Here is a 23,778-nt window from a genome sequence, read left to right as displayed (position 1 = left end):
AGATCTTAACACTTAATATATATATACCTAATACCTCATTGACGGTCAGCAAATGCCCCAGGTCTATGGATTTTGCAAGGACTTTCAAGGCGTTCAACGGCGCACGTGTGACACATAACGAGCTCGCAACGCGCCTCGACATTGTTGGTGTTTTCACAGTTGTGATGTTCGCTGGGATTTAATGCGTATCGCCTTACGTAGTTGGTGAACACTGATTAGGTAGGATGCTTGCTTAGCATTTGAGCAGTTAAATCAATAGAGCTATTTGTGGAAATACTCAGCCCAGGTAGGTCTTAGTCTGTATGTGGTAGCGACGATGCACGCAGATCTGTGGTGGGCTAAAACGATTTCTTAGGGACACCTGTCTGAGGGAATCTTGTAACTAAATGGCTTCCACTTCCATTTGGCTACCTATTTCAAAGTGGCAGTGTGGGAAATTGGCCTGACCAGTTCTTTACCCAGTTGTATAAAGCGATGAGTGATGACCATGCTCTGTTGATGGGCCAGTGACAGTCCGCAAACCATGACAAACAAGCCAATGAAATGTTTGGACCAGACATAATCTTGTCCCAAATAGGACATTGAACTTCCCATTTTCTACAGAGTTTTATACCCTTTCTTGTCTCCCTCCCCAAAAAATAGATTAATTGTTCAATTTTGTCTTGCTTATTTTCTTGCTGTTTTTGTGCATGTATTGCTAATCTGAATCTGTCTGACAGGTATGGCAGAAGCAGCTGACAAGTTAACAGAAGATACAAGGGATGAAGATGAAAAACCAGAGGGATCTCAGAAAAGAACCCATGATGATAAAGAAGCTGAGGATGAGGGCTGGATAGGACCCATGCCTTCTGAAGCTGCAGCTCCTAAGAAACAGAAAGGTCAGTTCAATTTACATCAGCCTTAACAGCTCATGTTTTTTGACATGGATATTTCTTATGAGCCTTCCTCATATGAGGATGGGATTATAGTATATGGGATGACACCAGGTGGCACATGGACCAGAAGAGAGAAACTTGGACTTGGAATTAAATGCATGCAGGGGCATACACAGAATTTCACAGTGTGGTATTATGTTACTGCACAGTTGAGGTGGTGCAGAAAGCTTCAATGCTTCTTCCTCTAGAGAAGTTCAGAAGGTGGTGGAGGGGTCAATCATCCTGTCATGTTTTAGATTAAGCACAGTTTTTTTTAAATTCCTGATGAAATTGTTAATGATGTTTAGGTGACAGAGTGAGGATTGTGGGATTGGGAACATGATCTGCTTAGTACAGACTTAGGTACCAACATGTTTTACAAGATCCCATGGCATCTTCTGGGGTACCAGAAGTCAAAGTTATGACTATTTACTGAACAGCACTATTGCACACCTGATACACTGCTTTATTTCCTGGTTCTTTGGAAAAGCCCTGGAGATCATCATCATGAGCACCTGTTTTACATCACACATGTCGGTCTCCAGTTCTTGAGTTTGAGGACGTCTACCTGGAGAACCTGCCATCCGCCGACTGTTACGAGAAGAGCTTCATGCACCGGGACATTGTTACCCACTTGGTGTGCACCAAGTGAGTGAGCAGCCTCCTCAAGCTGGGCTCTTCACGTGGCTTGCAGTTGGTCTGCACCTCTCGGGGCAGACAGGGATGTTAGGCAGTGCCTTTGATGGTCAAGTTGCTGAAGAGTTGGTAAAATTGAACTGGGCAGATCCTGGCGTTGATATCAACCGCTGTCATCTCGCGCGTGGATGTGAGCGCGACTCCCACAAACACCATGGTTCTCATGGTTGTTCTCTTGCTGTCTGTTTCTTTTTACTCGCTGTTCTTTTGTTGGCCGCGCTGTTTTTGTGCCAGGCTTTGTTTGCACTGTTACTACTAACCTGGCAACAGTGTGCTCGTTGCTGCACACGCACTGACGTCGTCGGCGGCGGAGTCCCCGCCACGCCCCGGGACGGGCTGCGAGCGCTGCTCCCCTCCTCCGACTGAGGCGCTCCCGCCGCGGCAGGACGGATTTTATCGTGACAGCCAGCAGTGACGGGCACGTGAAGTTCTGGCGCAAGGAGGACGAGGGCATCGAGTTCGTCAAGCACTTCCGCGCTCACCTGGGCAGCGTGCAAGACATGGCCAGCAATGGCAGTGGCACCCTCCTGTGCACTATCTCCAATGACAAGAGCGTCAAGATCTTCGACGTTATCAACTTTGGTGAGCCGATTGCGTGGAGTTGGCAGGGTCGTTTGGCTCACGAATGTTCTTCCTTTTTTGAGACGCTATTATTCAGCAGCAGTTGGTTTTGTGTTTTTGTTTATGCGCATATGACGGCTGGATGTCTTGAGGTGCTGTGTCTCCTGGAACGTCTTTGTAGCGTGAGCAGCAAAAGACGGGCGCGTTGGAATCGGGGGTCTGCGGTATTTCGACAGCGAGCCACGCTCTGGTGACCGCGTGGTGTCCGCCCCCGGCCACCCCCGGCCCAGTGCCGTAACTGCAGCCCGTCCGACAGACATGATCAACATGATGAAGGTGACGTTCGTGCCGCGCTGCTGCGAGTGGGTGCACGCGGCCGGCGACGCCCTGGCTGCCCTCGCCATGTGAGTACGGGGCGGCTCTGTGACCCGGCCCGCTGGTGGCGCCGCAGGGGACCCAGGCGGAAACCCAGGTCAGCCGTACCCAGGTGGAGATGCTGTGTTGTGCTCACAGCTTATTAAAACAAGCGATGCGACAATAGCCCCGAACCAGTGAGAATGCTGCTGACTGGTTTGCGCGTCTGTGGAGTAGCGACTTTCCGCTGCGGCCACCGCACGCCTGGCGAGCGGCGGCGGCGCGCTGACTGACGGAGGGGGTTTACGGGCTGGCGGACGGGGTTCGCTGGCTGACGGAGGGGGCTCCCTGACTGATGGAGGGGTCCCGCTGGCTGATGGAGGTAGCTCGCTGGCTGACGGAGGGGGCTCCCTGGCTGACGGAAGGGTCTCGCTGGCCGACGGAGGGGACTCTGGCTGACGGAGGGTCTCGCTGGCCGACGGAGGGGCTCGCTGGCCGACGGAGGGAGCTCGCTGGCTGACGGAGGGCGACCTTCTCCCCAGCTCGGAGGCGGACACCCCTCAGATTCACGTGTACGACGGCCGGGGCAACAGCCAGCCGCTGCACACCTTCCACAAGCTGCACACCAAGCCGGCGCTGCTCATCAAGGTACGCGGCCGCCTGCGCTGAGAAGGCAGGCGGCGTCACGGGACGAGCCGGGGTCGGCCAGGTCACGCGCGCCGGGCGGCGTTCTCTTGCGAGGCCTTGGTGGCGCTGTCACAGTCTGGCCTGGTCCAATCAAGTGTTTCTGATAAATTGTGATGTCGACTTTGTGTTTGATTTCCTCGCTGCGGTTGTGGTGCGGTCTGGGACGTGCTGTTTATCCCCCGACAAGCTGTTTACGTTGTGGCATCTGATTTATTTGACCGGAGCGTTGGCGGCGTAGCGATTAAGGTGCTCGGCTTTGGACCTGCTGACCTTCGATTCGAGTCTCTGCCACGCCACCACCGCATCCTACATACCATTACCCGGTAAAGGCATCCCGTTTTCGAGGAGCCCTGACAATCGATGGGGCGTTAAGCTCCAAAAAAAATATGGTTATTTTCTGATGGCACGCTGTTTATCGCGCCGGTAGACCTCATAATGATGAGTTTTGTGAGAGTTTTGTGATGGTTTGGCCTGTAATTGTGTCAAAGTGCTGATATTTACGTGACGTTCCGATGGGTTCGGCACCTAATAATTGCATGCATATCCGAATGCGTGAATTGTTGCCATTTACAGCTGAGTTGCTCTATCCATGGAGCACGCACATATTCTGATGTCCTGAAGTGGGATATACACCCGCCGATCATGTCTCACGCATGGCAGACCGGTTGCGGGAAGCGCACGCTCGCTTGTGTAAACCTGTCATGTGGTCTTATGACGGTCAAGGCCATAGCGACGCTGTCCCGGGGTGTGGCGTGAACCTGTGTTGCTACCAGAAAGGTGGCGCGTCGTGTGTTGCCCCCGGGGCGCCACCGCGCCGGGACTTGGCTGGTAGGCGGCAGCACCGGTCCCGCGGTGTGTAGGTCAGTGTGGGTTTTCAGCGGGGGATCGCGGGCGTCCCTGGTAGAGATACGCGGGTGGAAGGGTGTGAAAAAAGCGGCGCAGGGCTTCTGCGTATGTCACGGGATCCCGTTATGTTCAGTCGAACCCAGCCGAACTTTGCACTATGTTAGTGTCGCTTTAGTGCATAGATGTTACCCAAGCAATCCATGGATCTTATTTGGGGTGATGGATATGCTTGTATCGTTGGTAGGCTTCTTGCACCAAACCCGGCTTCTTTTGTAGATAGGATTTGTTGTCCTTTATGACAGGACGCAACACTCAGCTGCTGGGGTACATCGCGTCGCCTTCCTCTCACCCTGCGAGTGGCGGGGGGAGGGGAAGCGGAGCGCGGACACTGTTTGGCGCGCTCAGTTTTCAGGAGGAGTTCAATCAAAAGCACAACGAAAACGAAAATTTCCGCTTTTTCCGACCGTGCTCACAACCTTCCTCACAGTCACGCTGCCGTGATGCGGGCGGCGCGACGCTATTCCGGTGATTGTCCGGTGTCTCAGCGCCTGCTGAATCTGGCCAGCACACCCCGCGTCCCTGGGGAGTCCACAGCCCTCACAGGACGCGTGACGTCCGTGCTGAGAGTGCGGAGAGTGCGTGGAGAGTCCCCAGGTGCGCCAGCGCTGCCGATACACCGGCAGCGTATCGTGTGCCTCCGATGACGCCCGACGGCAGGGCACCACAGCGCTACCCCCGTGCCGGCAGTACAACGTGCCGTTCCACGCGGCCGTCTCGGTGGACGAGGCCGGCATGCTGGAGTACTGGACGGGGCCGCGGTTCGACTACCAGCAGCCGCGCAACGTGCGCTTCCAGTCCAAGCTGGACACAGACCTGTTCGAGTTTGCGCGCCGCAAAACCGTGCCGCGCTCGCTCAGCTTCTCCCCCGACGGCCGGCTCTTCGCCACCATCGGCGCCGACAGAAAGGTGGGACGACGAGCGGTGAAGCGGGTGGAGGGGTAGAGTAGGTAGAGGGGTGACGGGAGGTTGGTATTGGAGGGGAGATTGCGGCGGAGCGGTGGGAAGTAGGAACAGACTCGGCAAAGAGCGGGACTGGCTGAAGAGAGGAGTCGTTGGAAACGCGTACCAGGAAGTGGTCTATGGTCTAATAATAATATACAATAAGGTCTATTTGTACTAACAAATAATAAGGTATATTTGGTGTGTTTCCGGAAACAACACTTCTGGCAAGGGGTGTTCAGATAGCTGTGTGAACGCCGGCATGTTGACGGAGAACCCTTCCACGAAGCGTTCTCGTGCCGCGTTTTCCGGCGGGCTTCCGCCGTCGGCGAGCAGATGGCTTGTTGCCGCTCGGACAACAGTGTGAGGTCTCTGTTCCAGGAAACTCTCTGGTTGTTTTTAACAGTTCGCGGCGCGTGCAGCCCGGTTCTGAGAAGGCCACCACGGGTCGCTGGTCGATCGGTTCTCGGAGCTGTTTCGGCGGCCCGCTCTTGTTATCGGCCGACATCGGCGTCCCATTATTTATAAAAGCCGCGCTCTGTGCTGCGCGCTGGGACCGCGCCGCCGCCGCCGCCGGACCGAGGCAATAACTTCCGGCCGGATGATCTTGTCCAAGCCGGCCGCTGCCCACTGTCACAAAGATGCGGCTTTTAATTCCCTTGTGTCTATGGGAGGGGATGACTCAGTGGTCCGCGTTGTCAGAGTAAAGTCGACGTCGTAAAATCTGGGAAGTGGTGCTTCATTAAAGCATGTGCTTCTCCAGCACAATACAGCTGCGGCCACCTGCGTTCCTGCGAGGGCATAGCAAACCTGTGTCCACTTATCTGTTCAGTACTGAAACCCAGCATCCCTCGACTGGATCAGTTTGCTGCTGTCAGCAGCCCCCTCCCCGCCCCCAGCCCCGCCACCAAACTGCACCGTCGGACGTTCGGGACACCTGGTTTAACAGCCTGACGCCCACAGATCCGCGTGTTCCGCTTCCTGACCGGCAAGCTGACCCGCGTGATTGACGAGTCCATAGCCCACTACACGGAACTGCAGCAGGCCAAGCAGCAGGTGCCCAACATGGAGTTCGGCAAAAGGTGAGCCGGCTCGGACCTCCTGCTGGTCGGACCCGCCCGTCTCATCGTGAACCAGTCGCGCGTGGCGCCGTGTGCTGCGTGACGCTGCCTACTGAAGTCATTGTTCCCCTCGTGCCGTTTCAAAATGGCATAGTCGTCTTTCACTTCCCGAAGCTGGTCGCGAAGTGGCCCAAGTGGCTTGTCATTCAAGCATCGATTCGATCTCCGCCCCAGTGTAAACTTGTCCGTCCTGCCCCGCCACCGGCCCGTTCCCGGCCAACTTGTAATGGAAGTGTCTGGTCGCCGTCCAACTTCGGGTAGTCGCCGCCGCCCCCTCTCGTCGGCGTCGGTGCGCTGCCGCCCCCGTCCGCTGGGTGACCGCGGTGTCTCTCCCCGGCGCAGGATGGCGGTGGAGCGCGAGCTGGAGAAGTCGTCCTCCATCGGCTACAGCAGCGTGCTGTTCGACGACAGCGGCCACTTCCTCATGTACCCCACCATGTTGGGCGTCAAGCTGATCAACTTGCACACCAACCGGCTGGTCAAGCTCATCGGCAAGCCGGAGAACGTCCGCTTCCTCCACCTCTCGCTGTTCCAGGTGCGGCGCCGGTGGTGTCGAGTCTGTTTTCGGTGGGACGGGTTGAGCCGTTGTAGATACCACCACAGCGCCGGTCATTCGTTGCTGCATCGGTTTTTGGGCCACGGCGTTCCGCAGTGAAATAGGAGAATCGCGCTGTGGGGGCTTGCATGAATGTCACGGTGACGTTTTTTTTTACAGAGTGCGCATTTGAAAGTTGTACGGTGTGTCAACGCTCCTATTTCGGGTGTGAGGATCGGTTTGCTTGGTTTCCTTCACGACAAAGCACGCGGGCATTAGTAGGTGATCATTTACCAGGGTCTTGACGTGTGGCGTGGTTCGGATCTCTCGGCTCATAGATGAGCAACCGTTCCAACCGTCACGCACATGACGCGTGGCTGCGGGTCTTGAGACGATAATCAAGGCACACACGCACACCTGCAAGCGTCCTACGCAACCAACGCTCCGTCGTATATACCGCGCTCTTCATGGCATGTCTGCCACCACCGACTGATGCCCCAGACCGCCACACCAGCCGCTCGCCGCGGGCTGGTATCACTGCTGTCCTGACCGCAGGGCAAGCCGAAGAAGCTGGCCCAGGCGTCGGTGACGATCGAGATGGAGGCTTCTGACAACCCGACCCTCGATAGCGCTCACGCCGACCCCACGCTCTTCTGCACGGGCTTCAAGAAGAACCGCTTCTACCTGTTTTCGCGGTGAGCGCCCAGCGGGGCCGGTCGGGGTTCGGGACGCGCTGACCCTCCCCCCCCACCCCCCACTCCGGGGGGGGGGGGTGCTACGGGTTCGGAGGCTGGCGAGATGTAGACATTCTCAGGTGCAATGTTTGGTCCACGCGTTGACGGAGCCGCCCATGGGGGAACGGACGCCCAATGCCAGGTCCAGATGTGGTTGCGGTGTTGTGGTGTCTGTTCGTGAGCTCGCTTCAATTTTCCTCCCGCAATGCTTGAGACGAAATTCTCGTCTTTGCTTACGATGGCAGGCGCGCCCCTGCCCGGCGAGATTCATGTGCAGCACGCTGAGGACGAGCTTTCTCTCAGATAACGGGGCTTGGTTTGACTTAACCTGACCTAACCTGACCTAGCCTGGCCTGATCTAGCCTGACCTAACCTGACCTGACATGACCCAACTTGATCTAACGTGACCTGACCTGACCTAAACTAACCTGATCTAACCTGACCTGACCTGGCCTGACCGGTCGCCCGGTGTTCCTTGTTGGGCAGGCGGGAGCCGATGGAGACGCGGGGCGTAGACGTGGACCGGGACGTGCTGAACGAGAAGCCGACCAAGGAGGACATGATCGCCACCACCGAGAGCACAGGTAGCTACGCGGGGGGATCCCCAGTGCTGAGAGCACGGAGGATTTTCCCAACACAGGGGATCCCTGGTGCTGAGGGCATGGGGGGCTGTCCCAACACAGGGGGATCCCTAGTGCTGAGAGCACGGAGAGTTCTCCCAACACACGGGGATCCCTAGTGCTGAGAGCACGGAGGGTTTTTCCGACACAGGGGGATCCCCAGTGCTGAAAGCACGGATTGTTGTCCCAACACAGGGGATCTCTAGTGCTGAGAGCATGGCGGCTGTCCCAACACAGGGGGATCCCCAGTGCTGAGAACATGGAGGCTGTCCCACCACAGGGGGCACTCGCCTGCGACGCCAGTGACTGCAGGGGACTGGCTGCCTCCGAGGGCCCGTTTGACTGCACTTAGGGCACCCCGACGCCGCGAGGCGGGTAACTGCGCGGGGGGGAGGGGCTTACCAGCTCATTGGGCACATCGGCACAGGGGGCCCTTTGCTACATCCTGCACAGGTGTGCTGGCGAGTTTTTGAAGGATCGGGTAACGGTCCCAAGTATCTCCAGCCCGGGGCGCGTGCCCCGGGAACTAGCGGTATTTTAGCCTGCACGCGAGTGAGAACTGAGTTGTGCCGTTACAACACCTGGCCGAAGTTCTATACCGTTCCTAGCGAAATGTCCCGACAATTTCCAGCATTGTTTACAGGGGAAAGTGGGGACCGAGGTGATGACCACAGTGTCTCACAACCGATGGTAGTGTTTGCTTCTAATGCCTGGGGGGGGGGGGGGGGATTGCCTGATGACTGACGGTGACGGGGGGGGGGGGGGGGGAGGAGAGGATACGGAACAGCTCTGACGTAGCCTCTCGGACCGCCCCCACCTCCGGTGACAGAGCTCGCCGAGAGACCATGTCGAGGCGGGGCCATTTGTCTCGGCTGCACTCAGGCTTTTAATGACGCCAGGTGCCTGCACCCCGGACTTCGGGCGTTCGGAGAATCCTCTGACGACGGCACCCACAAGTGCCCTTGTCGCTTCCACAGGTGCACACTCGCTGGAGGGATTCGGCGTAATCCACTTGTCTTTGTCGTCCCTGTCGGCCACTTTCCGTTTCCGATGCTGCACTTGATAGCGGCGGAAAAGGTCGCCAGTGGCGCGGCCGCACGCTGCTACCTCGCTGTTGATGCGACCTGTGATTGGCTGATCAAGGTTTGATTGTGCGACCAATTGCGATACGACAAAGCTTGCACTTGTCGCGCCGCGGAAGTATGACGTCATCAGGCCCGAAGGTCGGAGCGTGCTATTTGCTTGCAGCTTTCTGAAGTGCCTCTCCAAGCTCTGTTTTCCTCCGAATCAGGTGCGTGAGCATTTCCGTTCTGAGGTGGCCCGTTTCCGTTTGAGATACGGGGGTGTCTCAGTGCGCGCACCGTTTTGTTATACGCTTACAAAGCTGAAACTCTTTTGGTTCTGTGACGGTGGCAAAATTGATAACAATGTCAAAATGGCGACCACTGGTGTCCTGAAAGAGTGAATGGGCGAACTCGCTCTGCCTCGGTTGAATCGCATGTATTACGTTGTATCCTGTCCTGTATCTGGGCCCCGGGGTTTCATTGGCTGCATTGTGTCCACCCGTCCAGCACCTTCCGTCGATTCGTGCCATTCGTGTCTGCTGTCCGCTTCGCCGCCGGCCCGAGCCGGGCGCGGGTTCGGGGAGTGCACCTGCTGCCGCGAGCTGACCTTGGGGCGCTCGCACAGGCCCGGCGGCCACCCGCTGGCCTCTGCAAGCGAGCCCACTGGCCGTGATCCAGCGGGCGCGACGGATCGGCCGACGCTGACGAGCGCGGTCGTTTGTTTCACACGTCACAACATAAGCAAACACCGGGTGGTAACTTGTGGCGCGGCGCAGCGCACGCGATGTGCCGTCCCTCTCCACCGGCCGCGATCCATCTGTTGCCCGCGCGCCACGCGCCGGCCGCGATCTGGTCGCCGCGTTCGCATTTCTGGCGGCCGACCGGTGGACGAATTGCGTCAGCAGCGCGCTGCCGCTGCACGAGCTCTGCGCCTGTGCCGGCAGCCATGACCGCCTGGCAACGGGGTCCACATGGGCCGACCCCGCCTCACGTGTCCGCGCGCCGGACGCCCTGGCGGCAGGCCGCGCTGGGCTCGGCGGCCCCACCGGGTGGGGTCACAAGACCTCTATCCCGTGTTTCGTCAGTGGTATGGATTCCCTGGCTCTGCTCCGGGGCGACGCTGGCGTCGCCGCAAGAGCGGCGCCTGCGGCCCCGACCCAGCACGTCGGAGCTCGCAGGCTCGTGCTCCGACGCGCTGCGTCGTCAGCGGACCGCGTGTGGCACGCCCAGGCCCGTGCCACGGCGCCGACCGGGCCCCGGCGCCGGCGGCCGTGACCACGTGGTCCGTATCGACCCCGCCAGCACGTGCTCTGGCGAGCCGCGGCGGGGGCACTGTTGCGGGACCGGTCGGCGACCGGCGTCCATGCGACCGATCGATTCCCTCGGCGGGGGGCCCGGAGCGGCGCGCCCCACGCCGCGTCCGGGGCCGGACTGTGCAGCCTGCTAGCCGGTCTCCAGACGGGGACGTCGTCGACTGACGGCGCCGGGGTCTGGGCTCGGCTCAGAGCGCGGCAAGTTCGGGTTTGGGGTGGCGATGGCGGGTTGGGGCTGGGGGTTGCAACCGCGAGGCCGGGTCTTTATCGCGATGGCGTATTTGGGTTGGGTGTCGCGATGAGCTGCCGTTTTCGAGGGTGGTGATCGCGTGGCGCCTTCCTGAGCGGAGTTTCGTTGCAACGGAGCATACACCCCTGCGTCGATTTCACGCGACTTGGTCCTCCGACTGGAGCAGCTCGTACTGGTGTCCGGCACAGTTGGCCGCCGACACCCGTCACCACCCCGTGCGTCCCCGGACCTCCCCTGACCGTCCCGTGAGTGCGTCTTCCGTTGGCAGTCCCGGCCGGCCCGCGGTCCGAGGGCAGGGAGGGCGCCGCGGGGCGCGACGGGGAACTCCAGGCGCTGAGTGCGCAGTTCAGCGCCGTCGCAGCCGGCCCGCGGTCCGAGGGCAGGGAGAGCGCCGCGGGGCGCGACGGGGAACTCCTGGCGCTGAGTGCGCAGTTCAGCGCCGTCCCGGTGGAGTTGTCCGCGCTGTTTGGTCTGAGCTTCTCGTCGGCCGTTTATCGGGTCGACAAGGACGGTGACATGGCCCGCCCGACTGGGGAACACTGCCGCCTCGAGCGCTGATGAAAGCTCGCCGCCGGGGAAAAGTTGCCGAGTCTGACACGGGCAGGCCGGGCAGGGGGGGGGGAGGACGGCAAATCAACGGAGGGATCATGTGGCCGGGCCAACTCCAACAAAGAAAGCTGCTGCTAGTCGGTGTCATTGGGGCCGACTTTTCGACCGCAATTTTTGGTGATCACGCTTGCAAAACATGCCTATTTGACATGCATCTGGTGTTGAGACGCGGGCACTAACAGGTCATAGGGTCATTATTGTGTTTTTTTTTCGAGGATACCGCCGCAGATAAAGGCCCGTCACTTGTGTTCATGGGACTGTTTCACACTGGAAGATGTTGATGCAAGCATCAGACATGATGAAATAATCTCGCTTATAACTATTACGGTATACACGGTATACTATCAAGTAGTAAAGGCTTCTCTAGACAACAAACCTTTTCTGTTTATTAAACACACTCCTCAATACGTCATTGATTGATTACGTAATCATACCTCGCACAACATTTATTGAGAGCTAACTGACGGTCATTACATGTAGAAGTTGTGCTCACGAACGCCATATATGAACGACTCGGCAGTCATATTTTTATTGGTGTTGAACGCCACATGGCTAATGGAATGCCAGGATTTTAATGGCGTTATTTTGACCGCATGGATGCCTGCGTGACCTTGAAATAGTCTCCCCGAAAATTTTGCACATATTTGCGGCGTATAGCTCAGAAAACAGGAGTGGTTTAGTTCTTAAGAAGGGCAGGCCTGTGGATGCACCGAATGATCTTCAAGATGGTTACGTCACTTAAAAACCACATGCAAATGTGGAACACTCCCTTTAAGCGGCAGGAGCCGGTGCACTGCCTGGAATCGCCATCACCATCGCCATCGACACATTCCAGGCTCGTTCCGTTGTACGTCTCCCCTGAACTGGCCTGTCGGCCCAGTCAGCAGCCCTGACCGTCGGGGCTCATTTGACGCTGCGCTCTCGGCTTATGTTGGTTTTGGTGTTCACCGGCTGAAACCGTATCTGTGTGAGAGCCGCGAACGGAGCAGATGTGTGGCGGCGCCGGTGCCCTCGCCTTCGCGGCTGCACCGACCGCGCCATGTGGCCAGCACTGCGCGAGGCCATGCCGGCGGCGAACGCGGCCCTCACACCGCAGCGTCGCGTCGCCGGCGGACCAATGCCGGACATTACCACGTGGCTATGTTTAACATTTGGCGGGATTTCTCTGGGATGTGGTTGAATTGCGCCTTTTGGCACGGCTGGAAGACGATAGCAACTGCCGGCGGTGGAATGTTGTTGACGTTGAGACGGCTCGTTATATCCGCTCTTGAGGGCATGTCGAGATCATGTGGTGGTGTTTGCTCTGCATTGCATTAGGATGAGCGTGCTAGTGGACTATGCATTCCAGCACACACGATACGCTGGCAGCTTACAGGCCCGCCTGTTAGATGGTCACTGCTTTTGCTGCCTTCTTTCCTCGCTGCTGGCGGTTCTTTTCCGCCCCTCCCCCTCCCTTCTCGGCATAGCTCAGCCATCCATGTGCGTTGTGGTTTTCCAGCTGCGGTTTAAGCTGACTGCTGACTGCCGCCTGCCCTCAGCGTCATCGGCGCTGCACGAGACGGCCATCATCCACACGTCACTGGGCGACATACATCTGAAGCTGTTCGCCAACGAGTGCCCGAAGACGGTGGAGAACTTCTGCGTGCACAGCAAGAACGGCTACTACAACGGCCACATCTTCCACAGGGTGATCAAGGCATTCATGATCCAGACCGGAGATCCGCTGGGTAAGTGGCCTCTTGCTGCTGTCTCGGAATTGGCGTGGCTCATCTATCCATATCTTCCGGCTTTGGGCATGCTTTACGAAGGACTTACCCTCTCGAACCACTTTTGGACCGTGCCCGTCCGCTCCTGCCGAGAAACTCAGCCGTCTTGGATCGACAACCGCCCTTGATAGACACGGTCCTGATCAGGCTGTGCAGCTCGTCGTCCGCACAAATTGCCGTTCGGTACCCCGGACCGCGTCCCGCCCCCACAGGCAGCCGTTCGGTGCCCCCAGGCCGTGTCCCGTCCCCACATGCTGCCCTTCGGTGCCCCCAGGACGTGTCTCGTCCGCACAGGCTGTCCTTTGGTGCCCCCAGAGTGTCCCGTCCACTTAGGCTGCCGTTCGGTCCCCCAGACCGTGTCCGGTCCGCACAGGCTGTCCTTCGGTGCTCCAGACCGTGTCCGGTCCGCACTGTGTTCTCTCCGGCGTCCCCAGGGCCTGTCCCGTGTCGCGCCGCTTCGCGACGGGGCCGTCTGGCCTGTCCCGTGTCGCGCCGCCTCGCGCCGCGCCTCTAGGGCCTGTTGCGTCTCGCGCCGGGGCCCTCTGGCCTGACAGCCTCGCGCCGCGCCCCTATGACCTGTCCCGTGTCGCGCCGCCCCGCGCCGGGGCCCTCTGGCCTGTTCCGCCTCGCGCCGCGCCCCTAGGACCTGTCCCGTGTCGCGCCGCCTCGCGCCGTGCCTCTAGGGCCTGTTCCGCCTCGCGCCGGATTGCGTCGCGCCCTCAGCCGCCGGCCTTTATGCACCCAGCGGGCGAGGCGAGCGTCTCGAAGCAGCTATAAATACGGGCCGGCGCCGCCGCGAGGGGCGCATTAGCGGTACCCGGCTCGTCCCCGCTGCCAACCATCACAGCGCGTCGGGCGCCGTCGGCGGCGCGTACCCCGGGCGCGGCCGCGTCTGCCGGCGCGCGCAGTGTCTATGAGCCCGACGCTGGCCGCGGCGCGTTTGTTTTCGTTCGGCGCCGCGCCGTGGTATCGCCGGCGGGCACGTCTGGTGCGGCGATAGCGGCGCGGCGGCGCTGGCGTCCGACAGCGGCCTGCGACGGACCGCGGCGCGGCCACACGCCCGCACCCGCCTCCGCCGGGCCTGCGGGGAGATAGGCGTCGTCCGCCGCGGCGACTGAAGCCCGGTGGACGCGCGAGAGATAACGCCCGCCGGCCGCTGTGACGTCACTGGTGTTAGCGGTTTGAAGACGGCCGCTGGCTGGCCGGCGCCGAGAGGCGCGGGTCGAGTGGCGGCTGCGCGCTACTGCATGTTGTAAAACGACTCGGTGTGGCGGTTGATGTTCCCTGCAAACGAGCGCAGGGTCCGGGAAGCGAGGCTCTAGAACGGGGCTGTTCTGTGACGGGGATGACGACCATTACGGCCGGATGATAAATGCGTCAGGCTCCAGCTGCCGGCCAAATCGTGCGTTCTATAGCAAACATACCGGAAGGCCAGGCTCGTTTTCAGCAGCGGTCGGGCTCCGCTGCAGGACTGTTTGTTTAGTCTCGCCGGCGCTGGTTTGTGCTGGGCGGAGAACAGCTCATCCGGCGGTTAGTCTCGCCGGCGCTGGTTTGTGCTGGACGGAGAGTGGCTCATCTGGCAGTTAGTCTCGCCGGCGCTGGTCTGTGCTGGACGGAGAGTAGCTCATCCGGCAGTTAGTCTCGCCGGCGCTGGTCTGTGCTGGACGGAGAGTAGCTCATCCGGCGGTTAGTCTCGCCGGCGCTGGTTTGTGCTGGACGGAGAGTAGCTCATCCGGCAGTTAGTCTCGCTGGCGCTGGTCTGTGCTGGACGAAGAGTAGCTCATCCGGCGGTTAGTTTCCCGGGCGCTGGTCTGTGCTGGATGGGGGGTAGCTCATCCGGCGGCGCTGGTCACATCGCCGCCCGGAGCCGAACTCGGCGCTCGGTGCTCTCCTGGACCTGGGTAACATACACTAACATGCAGCATGCACCAGGCGAGGGAGTCGCACTGGGAAGGGTGGCGGACGGGAGTGTCCGCGCGGTGATGGGAGCCAACCCGTGCCGCGTCCGTGGCCGCACAGCCGTGCAGAGAAGCTCGGTCGTTGGCTGTGTGGCTCCCGGGCTCCTGGTAGCTGGTGGCCTCTGCTCTGGGTCACTGGAGTGCGTGACCTTTCGGTGCGGCCGCGCAGCGACATCTGCGTACCGATCAGCGTATGAACTGCATATACAGAGTCGCTCAGTATATTTGTCTTGGACGCTGCTCGCGAGAGAAAAGACGCGCCTTCCTGCCGTCACGAAATTTCTTCCTGATGCTGAAATTTTAACGTTTGCCGTGACGCAACGTGTACGGCAATCGGCTTGAGAAGGCCGTGTGGTGGCCGATTGGTTAGCGCCTGGGACTCCCGCGTGCAGGCCCGGGTTCGAATCCCGGTTGCGGCATAGCCCTGAGCGCTGATAGGGTTAACGCAGTTGCTGGTGTTCCATGAAACGGTGCGGGATAACGTGCGTCGCGTTTCTTAAAAAAGAAACTAGTTAGAAAATGGAGAAGCTGTCAGATCATCGGGTGTGCGATGCTAGGCACCCGTGGCATATGTTTTGGTGTTAGTCTACGTACCGATCTAGAGAATGTGACGCACCCCCGGACGCATTTTACAAACACTAACATCCGAGATTTCCCTTTCGTTTGCAATTTCACCCCTGAACCCCAGATTGGGGCGGCTGTGCTCGTTCCAGCAGGCCTCATTCGATGCGCTCCGGACGATGTGCGTGCTCATCGTCATGGTTACGAGTCTGCGCGTCACCATGGAGACGCCGAGTTTTAATGGCCGGCGTCTGAACAGGCCTCGCTCGAAAACGTACGTCAGCTGACGTCTCAAACACAGCTGACTGTTGTGACAACAGCGCCGTCAGGCGATCTGGCCCGTCACACATGGTGTTGAGTGGCGGGGTCGTGACACGTCACCCCCGGGGGCCGTTTGTCTGCTGGTCTCAGCTCGAGGGTGCATCCTCCGCCGGGAGCCGTTTCAGTCCGCTCCAGGCAGCATCGACATTCGCGAGGGGGGATGCCACTGGCTGGGCGTTAAAGTAGCTATTGGGACCAGACAAGTCAGCGAAGAGGTTCCTCGTCTTCTAGTGGTGAAGGAACGTTTAGAAACCTGGGTGCACGAAACCCATTTGGGGTTATTATTTCGCAAAGAGTTAGTGGTAAGCATTCTCTGAAAGTGGATTCCGTGACACCTATTTCTTTTCCTACCCCCCCCCCCCCCCCCCCCGTTCCTGTGTTCATGATGCCTCAGATGCGGCCTTCCTCTCCGCCTGTCATGACGTTCTTCCGCCGTCCACGACCCCCGCAGGCGACCGGACCCGCCCCCTGCGGTCCGCCGCCGCCCCAGTTCCGTCCCGCTGAACTGAGACTGAACTGAGACGCCGCCCGTCGCGTCTCGGCCGGTGTTTGGCGCCGGCACGGGTCAGCGTGGCCGGCGTCCCCGGCAGCGGCGCCGTCTGTTTGGGCGTGCGGCGCCGGCCGTCGCCGCCGCCGCCGCCGCCGCCGACCGGCCTTGGCCCTGCGCCGCGCCGCCGCCGGCGCGCCGGCGCCGCCGATGGTGACTCAGGTGGGCCGAGCGGCGTCGACTCGGCCGTCGGCCGCCCCCGCACGGCTGACTCAGGCCGCCCCGCCCCCGCCGGGCGGCCGTACTACGGCGGGGGCGGCGGACGCCACCGCCGCCGGCCGGGCCAGTGTGTCAGCGCGCCGGAATGCCGACGGACATCTGTGTACGGCGGCGGCGGCGGCGGCGCGTCCGGGTGGGTGGCGCGAGGGCGCCGGCGACGGGTCGGACTGGGCTGGCCGCTGGCGCGGCAGTCGCGATGGACGGGGGGGGGGGGTCTCGGTAGTGGAGCGGTGTACCGGGATTGCGGTCGGGGTGGATTGATTGGTGGGCGGCAGGGACGACGGGCGCTGCGGGTCTGCGGAAACCGGTACCGAAGGCTTTGGCCGCCTTGTACCTGGCGGAGCGGCGATCAGATGGGGTCGCTCGGGGCTGGGCAGCTCCTGGATGGTGATTACGGCGGGATCCGAAGATTAGTAGTTTGGCAGGTCGGACGCCTCGGACGATAGCGTCGTTGCATGCACATGTGCCATTTCGTGGCGAAGGCCAGCAACTGCCCGGTACCTGCGGCCGCAACTGCGCCGCATTTTGTGGTTTGACATTCATGTGTGCTATTATTGCCGCACAGCGCTCACTGAAGCGTGTGTATGTCTGTACGAAGAGTACGCGAGGAAGTACTTTCACAGGCGTAAGGTCACGAGCCGTTTCAGGGGAGCAGTGCTGCTTTGCATAAAGCGCTCCGCGGCCTCCCTCGCACCGGGTCTGAGAAGCCCAGAGCCAACCTTACTCGACGCGTGCGCTCTACGGACGACCGTTGTCGGGATGTTTGAAGCGCAACAGGCGGTCACGTGTGCGTTCGCCGTGGTCGAGTACGCACGCCAGCCTGGCGGCCCGGCCGCTGGCCGCCAGCAGCCCTCTCAACCAGAGAGCGACGGGGATCGGGCTCCGCCGGCGACGGCGCGGTGGCCGGTGGTGACCCGTATCGCGCCGCCTCGAAAATAACGAAACCAGAGCGGTGTCTCCCCCCGTGTCGTTTTCTGCGGTTCCTCTGCACGTGGCACGAGGGCGCTTATTCGGGTCAGGGCCTCCGAGGGCTTTTTGTGCGAGCGCTCCCACGCCCAACTGCCGTGCTTCATTCAACGGCCAAGGATAGCCTATCTAACACCGGCAGTTGACATTACTTACCGTCTATCAGCCTCTGCGCCACACACAAAGCAGTAAGCCCACTAATGCCGTGAGAGATCTGGCGGAACGCTGAGAGCTGCGCCGTGCGGGTGTGCCTCCGCGCACGTGTTTTGGGCACCAACACGCCAAGCTGCGCAGACACGCACAGGAGATTGGAGGAAATTCTGCGCACCGCGGGGCTTTACGCCATTGAAAATCGACCCCTAACTACGACCTGTCTGCGAAAACACAGCGTGCGGCACGACGCAGTACCGCCAAAATCGTCCTGATGTTGGCAGGCAGCTCCGGCCAAATAATAGTCCCGCCGTCTGGAGGCATATCAGCAGCTCGCCTGGTAGCGCCGTGCTCGCTGCGGGCCTTCACGCTCTCGCCGCTGCAGGCGGGCCAGCCGGCTGTCTGCCGGACATCCGCTGCACAGACGCTCCGACAGAGACAGTGTGCCGCCGCGGGCCGGAGCGCCGCTGCGGGCGGAACCGCCGGCCGCCGCGGGCCGCAGCGCCGCCGCGGGCCAGACCGCCACCGCGGGCCGGAGCGCCGCCGCGGGCCGCAGCGCCGCCGCGGGCCGGAGCGCTGCCGCGGGCCGCAGCGCCGCCGCGGGCCGCACCGCCGCCGCGGGCCGCAGCGCCGCTATCTCGGCTCGGGCCAGGCGCTCGGCGTCCCGCGTCGTCGCGTCGGAGGCGTCGGCGCGTCGGAGGCGTCGGCGCGGGCGCGCCGCCAGGTGGGCCGCGGCCCCGGCGGCGACGGCGACGACGACGGAGGGCGCTGTGCGCCGGCGGGGCCGCGGCGCCGCTGGCCACTGTTCCGGGAACGAGGCCGCCGCCGGCCGGACGCGGGGTGCCCCCCCCCCACCCGGACCGGTGGCCGGCGCCCGGAGGTCGCGTGCGCTGGTAATGGGAGTCGGTCTGGCTCGATTGGCGTGCTGCGGGCGGGAAAGTGGGGGTAATGCGTGAGAGCGCCGTGGGGGCCGAAGGACATAGAGAGATGTAATTTTGGTTGTCATTATCGTATGAATGGAAGAGGTCACGAGCGTGGCGGTCGAATTCGTGCTCTTTAGTTGGACGCGAATCTGCTAAGGGACTTGTGAATATCCCAAAAGAATGCTTGGCTGCGGTTGAGTTTGGCTAGGTCACTCAAGGTCAACCGTTCGGTGTGTTGCGATGAACGATGCTCACAACCCAAACGTATGACGACCCCGGCACCTCGTGCACTGCCCCGTCACCCTCACCCTTGGCGGCGCCGTCCATGAGTGCCCTCAGGTAGCGACCGTCACCGCCAGCGGCGCCCTGACGATGTCGCGCTGTTGCAGGCACTGGCACGGGCGGCGAGAGCATCTGGGGCGGCGAGTTCGGTGACGAGTTCCACCCGTCGCTGCGGCACGACCGGCCCTACACAGTCAGCATGGCCAACGCCGGCCCCAACACCAACGGCTCGCAGTTCTTCATCACGCTCATTCCGACGGTGGGTGCGGCGGGGCCGCCGGAAGGCGGCAGGGCGCCGGTTCACGGCGTCGCGGGGCGTGGTCCGCACCAGGGGTTCGTCCCTGAGGAGCGGTCTTGTTTCTTGGGGGATCGTGGTGCGAATGTATTTAGAGCGGTCGTCCGCGTGCACTAAGTGACGCGGAAGCGGAGCGTGGCACGACCTCGGCTGGGACTTTCTCGACTTTCGCATTAACCGCAAGGTCGATTTGTGGGAGCTATGCACCCGTTCAACTTATCGGGAAGCTGACCCGTCTTGCATAGCTCTGGACATCGGTCATTCAACAGCCATGCAACGTTGCATGACTTTGGCGGGAAGCTGGCTCCGCCCGCATTCCTCTCCGCCCGCCATGCAGCAAAAATGCAGCATTGCATAACGTTAGCGAAGCGGCCGACCTGGCCCCGACCGGAGGCCTGCGCCGCCACTGGCGCCGGACCCGAGCCGTCCGACCCGTCTCGGCCGCAGTGAGCCCTCTCTCCTCTGCGGCCCCTCGCAGCAGGCCCCGCTCCGGCCGGGTCAGCCGGGGCAGGCAAGGTCAGCAGCAAGGTCGGCCGAGCGGCCGTCACATCCGGTGCGGCGGCGCCCGCGGGCCCGGTCGCCACCGCGGAATCCCGCCGATTTCCGGAGCGTGCCGTACTCAGCCGACCGCCGCCGCCGCCGCCGCCGCCGCCGCCGCTGTCGCCGTCCTCGTCGCCACCGCCGCTGTGCAGCGGTCGGCAGGAGGGGCCGGTTGGAGGGAGTCTGCACGGGTTAGGGCGGTGTCGGCGCGGAGACCGCAGGACTGTCACACACGATTGGGAAGACGGGTGGGTTAGAGGACGGGCCACACAGGAGACGTAAACTTACGAGATGAGGATGGGTGGGCGCAGCTCAGGTTGGTTAGGTGCTCTGGGACTGCTGTCATCTAAAGGAACAAACTGCATTTGTGGACCGACATCGCGATGAAAAATGTTCGTACATTCGGCTGGCGCGTTGGGTGCGCCTGTCCACGCGTCACCCCACAGCGCTTCTGCCACCACTGACGAGCGAACCTGGGTGTTGCCCGCCCCCTCCCCCCTCCTTGTCACCACATAATTAGAGGAAAGGCGTCCTGGTTTTGTAGCGCGCAGAGCCTCAGGAAAATGGGAGCGCTTATCGGCACGCTGATCTGGGCGGTTTTCCCAAACCCGTTCGGGTCGTTAGCCGTGCCGTTTTTCCTCCCCGGGGGTGAGGCCCTGGTGTCGCCCCTGCGCGACCGCTCCCTCCCCCCCCCCCCCACCCCCACGCCATTACCACCCTGCGCCCCTCGCACTCCCCGTCTGATTACAATGCTGCCGTTGCACAACGGCCATGCTTGTTGGGTCTTTGTGTCGTGTGAAAGCGGCGGCGCACCCGGCGGGGTGGGCTCGCGGGCTCCCCGTGCCACTTGCAGGGTTGTGGGGACGGGGGGGGGGGACGGGCGATACGTCGCTGGGGTGTTCCCTCTCGGCCATTCCCAGTCGAAAGTCGTTGTTGATGCCCCCGTTCACGTTGATATTTTGAAGGGCCTCTGGGTTGCTGACCGCGAGGAGTTTCCCCGCTACACCCCGATCCTCACCGTGGGGGTTGCCTCGAAAAAACTCCACTCGTGTGCCACTCGCCGCCGGCCGTCGGGCCGCCACCCGGCCGGTGGCGCGTCTGCAGGAGCGCACGCTAACCGGCCATCGGGCCGCCACCCGGCCGGTGGCGCGTCTGCAGGAGCGCGAGCTAACCGGTCGTCGGGCTGCCACCCGGCCGGTGGCGCGTCTGCAGGAGCGCACGCTAACCGGCCATCGGGCCGCCACCCGGCCGGTGGCGCGTCTGCAGGAGCGCGAGCTAACCGGCCGTCGGGCTGCCACCCGGCCGGTGGCGCGTCTGCAGGAGCGCACGCTAACCGGCCATCGGGCCGCCACCCGGCCGGTGGCGCGTCTGCAGGAGTGCGAGCTAACCGGCCATCGGGCCGCCACCCGGCCGGTGGCGGGTGCCGTCGGAGGTACTTCAGCTGGACGTGCGCTGGCCGGCGCGTCTGCAGGAGCGCACGCTAACCGGATCGGGACGCTGCCGGAGGTCGGCGCTGGAGCGGCCGCCGGCGGCTGTTGTTGACGCGCCGGCGCACGCGCGCCGCGGCTGAGACAGGCCGAGGCGGAGGTTTGCGCAATTGCGGTGTTTTTGCAGCGTGCGAGTCCGCATGCGGCGTGAGCTTTTCATATCAGTGTCAGCTGCTTGAGGCCCACCGGAGTGGCAATGTTCTCAAAGCACACTTTTGTTCGCACAAGCATCGGAGGCTCGGACCACGCGTGGCTGAATGACGATGTCATAACTGGAGCGTACGGGAGCTTTCCCAGACTCAGGGAGCTTTGGCCCGCTCCGTGACATCTCCGACCGCTTCTCGGTCCAGACCGCCTTCCGGTACTGTGCAAGGCCGCAGATACCCGACCTCGTGCGCGCCGCACTGCCGCCCCGAGTCGCCGCAGCGGTCCCCGGGCAGGATAAGCCCGCGGTCACGACCTGCGCACCGCGTCACGGCGACAGCTCATGCCTCGTCATGCCCCGCCGCGCCCCGGCCGTCCCCTGCGCCGGCGGCGCGCCGCGGCCGGCTGCCGTCCTGCAGACCGCAGACCCTCTAGCGCCGCCGCCGACCGCCGTCCCGCAGACCCTCGAGCGCCGCGGCCGGCCGCCATGCTAGAGGCGCCCGAGCGCCGCCGCCGGCCGCCATGCTAGAGGCGCCTGAGCGCCGCCGCCGGCCGCCGTCCCGCAGGCCCTCGAGCGTCGCCGCTGGCTGCCATGCTAGAGGCGCCCGAGCGCCGCCGCCGGCCGCCGTCCTGCAGACCCTCGAGCGCCGCCGCCGGCCGCCATGCTAGAGGCGCCCGAGCGCCGCCGCCGGCCGCCGTCCTGCAGACCCTCGAGCGACGCGCGGCCGGCCGTCGGAGTGGACGCCGCTGGTCGGAGGTCCTCCGACGGGCCGACTCCGGCCGCGTTGTAGCGCCGCCGGGCTTACGGCGCTTCACCAGAAGGCCATCTTTAGAGGGCCGCCCGGGAGCGGCCCTGAAGGGCGACGGGTCAGGGTTGCGTCAGACGGCGGGGCGGCGGCGTAATCCGCCGCGCTGACCGCTGAAACCCGCGACCGCGATACGCTATCTTCAGAGCCGGCGACGCCGACGCGGCCGAAGCGGCGCCGAGCTCGCGGTCCGGTTTTCCTGGAGGCTCGCTGGCGGCTCGCTGGTGGATTGGGGAGGGGTTGCGGTGTGCTTAGCCGGTGTTCTCATGTGTGTCTTCGTGAGTGAGCTCCGTGAGAACAGCGGCATGTTGAGCCGGTGTGAGCTCCGTGAGAACACGGGCGTGTCCAGTCGGTGTTCTCATTTGTGTTTCCGTGAGTGAGCTCCGTGAGGACACCGGCGTGTCCAGTCGGTGTTCTCATGTGTGTCACCGTGGGTGAGCTCGGTGAGAACACCGGCATGTTCAGCTGGTGTTCTCATGTGTGTCTCCGTGAGTGAGCTCCGCGAGAACACCGGCATAGTCCCGCCAGTGTTCTCATGTGTGTCTCCGTGGGCGAGCTACCGTCATAATGCGTGTTTCTTGTGCCGGCAGTGTCACTTGTACCCCGTGCACCCGTTTGCCGTCAGGCTAGCACGCTCCCCGCACACCGCGGTGCTGCGTGCGACTTGTACCAGCGCCGTCAGAGCGCTTGTGTACCGTTTTCCGTCCGCGTCACGTTGTCTGTGTGCCGCGTGGCTCCAACTGACCAGAGCGCCCTCGGCAGCCGTGGCTGGACAACAAGCACACCGTGTTCGGCCGTTGCACGCGCGGCATGGAGGTGTGCCAGAACATCGGCCTCGTCAAGACCAGCCCCAAGACGGACAAGCCTTACGACGACGTCACCATCATCAACATCTCCGTCAAGTGAGAGCGGCCGGCGAGGAAGGGCCGGCTGAGCGTCAGTGTGCGTCAGTGCGCGCCGGTCGCGCCGCAGGCCGGGCCGCCGCGGCCGCGAGCTCGCCGGAGCGGTGCGGCGCGGCGGCCGGCGGGGGAGCCGACGGGCCGCCTGGCCGGCGGAGACGCGACGGCGCCGCGCTGGGTTGACAGCACGCGACGGCCGCGGAGCGCCGCAAACTGGGACACGCTGACCGGGCGGCGGGCCCGCCGTCAGAGCCGCCCCTCCCCTCCCCCGGGCGGGCCGAAGGGCGCCTCGACAGGTGACGTGACCCGGCAGGGCCCGGTGCAGCCCTCCTCCGCGCCCCGATAGCGGCGCTGTATCGGCGCGCCGCAGTCTGCCGTCCCGGCCCGTCGGCCCACTATCGGCGGCGCCGTGACCGGACCGGTATTTGGGCTGCGTATCAAGTGCACAGCGCAGTTCAAATGGCGCCTGTCGATCGCAGTTGCGCCGTCTGATGGCCTTCGACTCGCGTGCTGTGATGGGAGGCACGCGCATGTGACGCTGATAAAAAGATGGTTTTTGCCGCGTGTGTTTTTCTCGCCGGGGAGTTTTGCCACGCTTCTTACCCTTGCGC

The 23,778-nt window shown here is 62.4% G+C and overlaps 1 protein-coding gene across 1 annotated transcript; it reads left to right on the top strand.

Annotated features, from left to right (window-relative positions):
* The first annotated feature begins 130 nt into the window (after nucleotides 1-130).
* LOC119098930 (peptidylprolyl isomerase domain and WD repeat-containing protein 1) lies at nucleotides 131-23,299 on the top strand. Its single transcript, XM_037221976.1, has 14 exons — nucleotides 131-286; nucleotides 720-878; nucleotides 1,460-1,562; nucleotides 1,996-2,192; nucleotides 2,488-2,575; nucleotides 3,068-3,173; nucleotides 4,806-5,024; nucleotides 6,021-6,139; nucleotides 6,521-6,713; nucleotides 7,269-7,408; nucleotides 7,934-8,031; nucleotides 12,842-13,030; nucleotides 19,104-19,255; nucleotides 23,031-23,299. Exons 2-14 carry the CDS (start codon nucleotides 722-724, stop codon nucleotides 23,172-23,174), a joined length of 1,905 nt encoding a protein of 634 aa, XP_037077871.1. The 5' UTR covers nucleotides 131-286; nucleotides 720-721; the 3' UTR covers nucleotides 23,175-23,299.
* Nucleotides 23,300-23,778: the final 479 nt, after the last annotated feature.

This window comes from Pollicipes pollicipes, unplaced genomic scaffold (assembly GCF_011947565.3).
Source record: "Pollicipes pollicipes isolate AB1234 unplaced genomic scaffold, Ppol_2.1 Scaffold_4740;HRSCAF=5597_pilon_pilon_pilon, whole genome shotgun sequence".
Lineage (NCBI taxonomy): Eukaryota > Metazoa > Arthropoda > Thecostraca > Pollicipedomorpha > Pollicipedidae > Pollicipes > Pollicipes pollicipes.
Note: the sequence above shows the minus strand (reverse complement) of the source record. Positions and strands in the feature narration are given on the sequence as shown.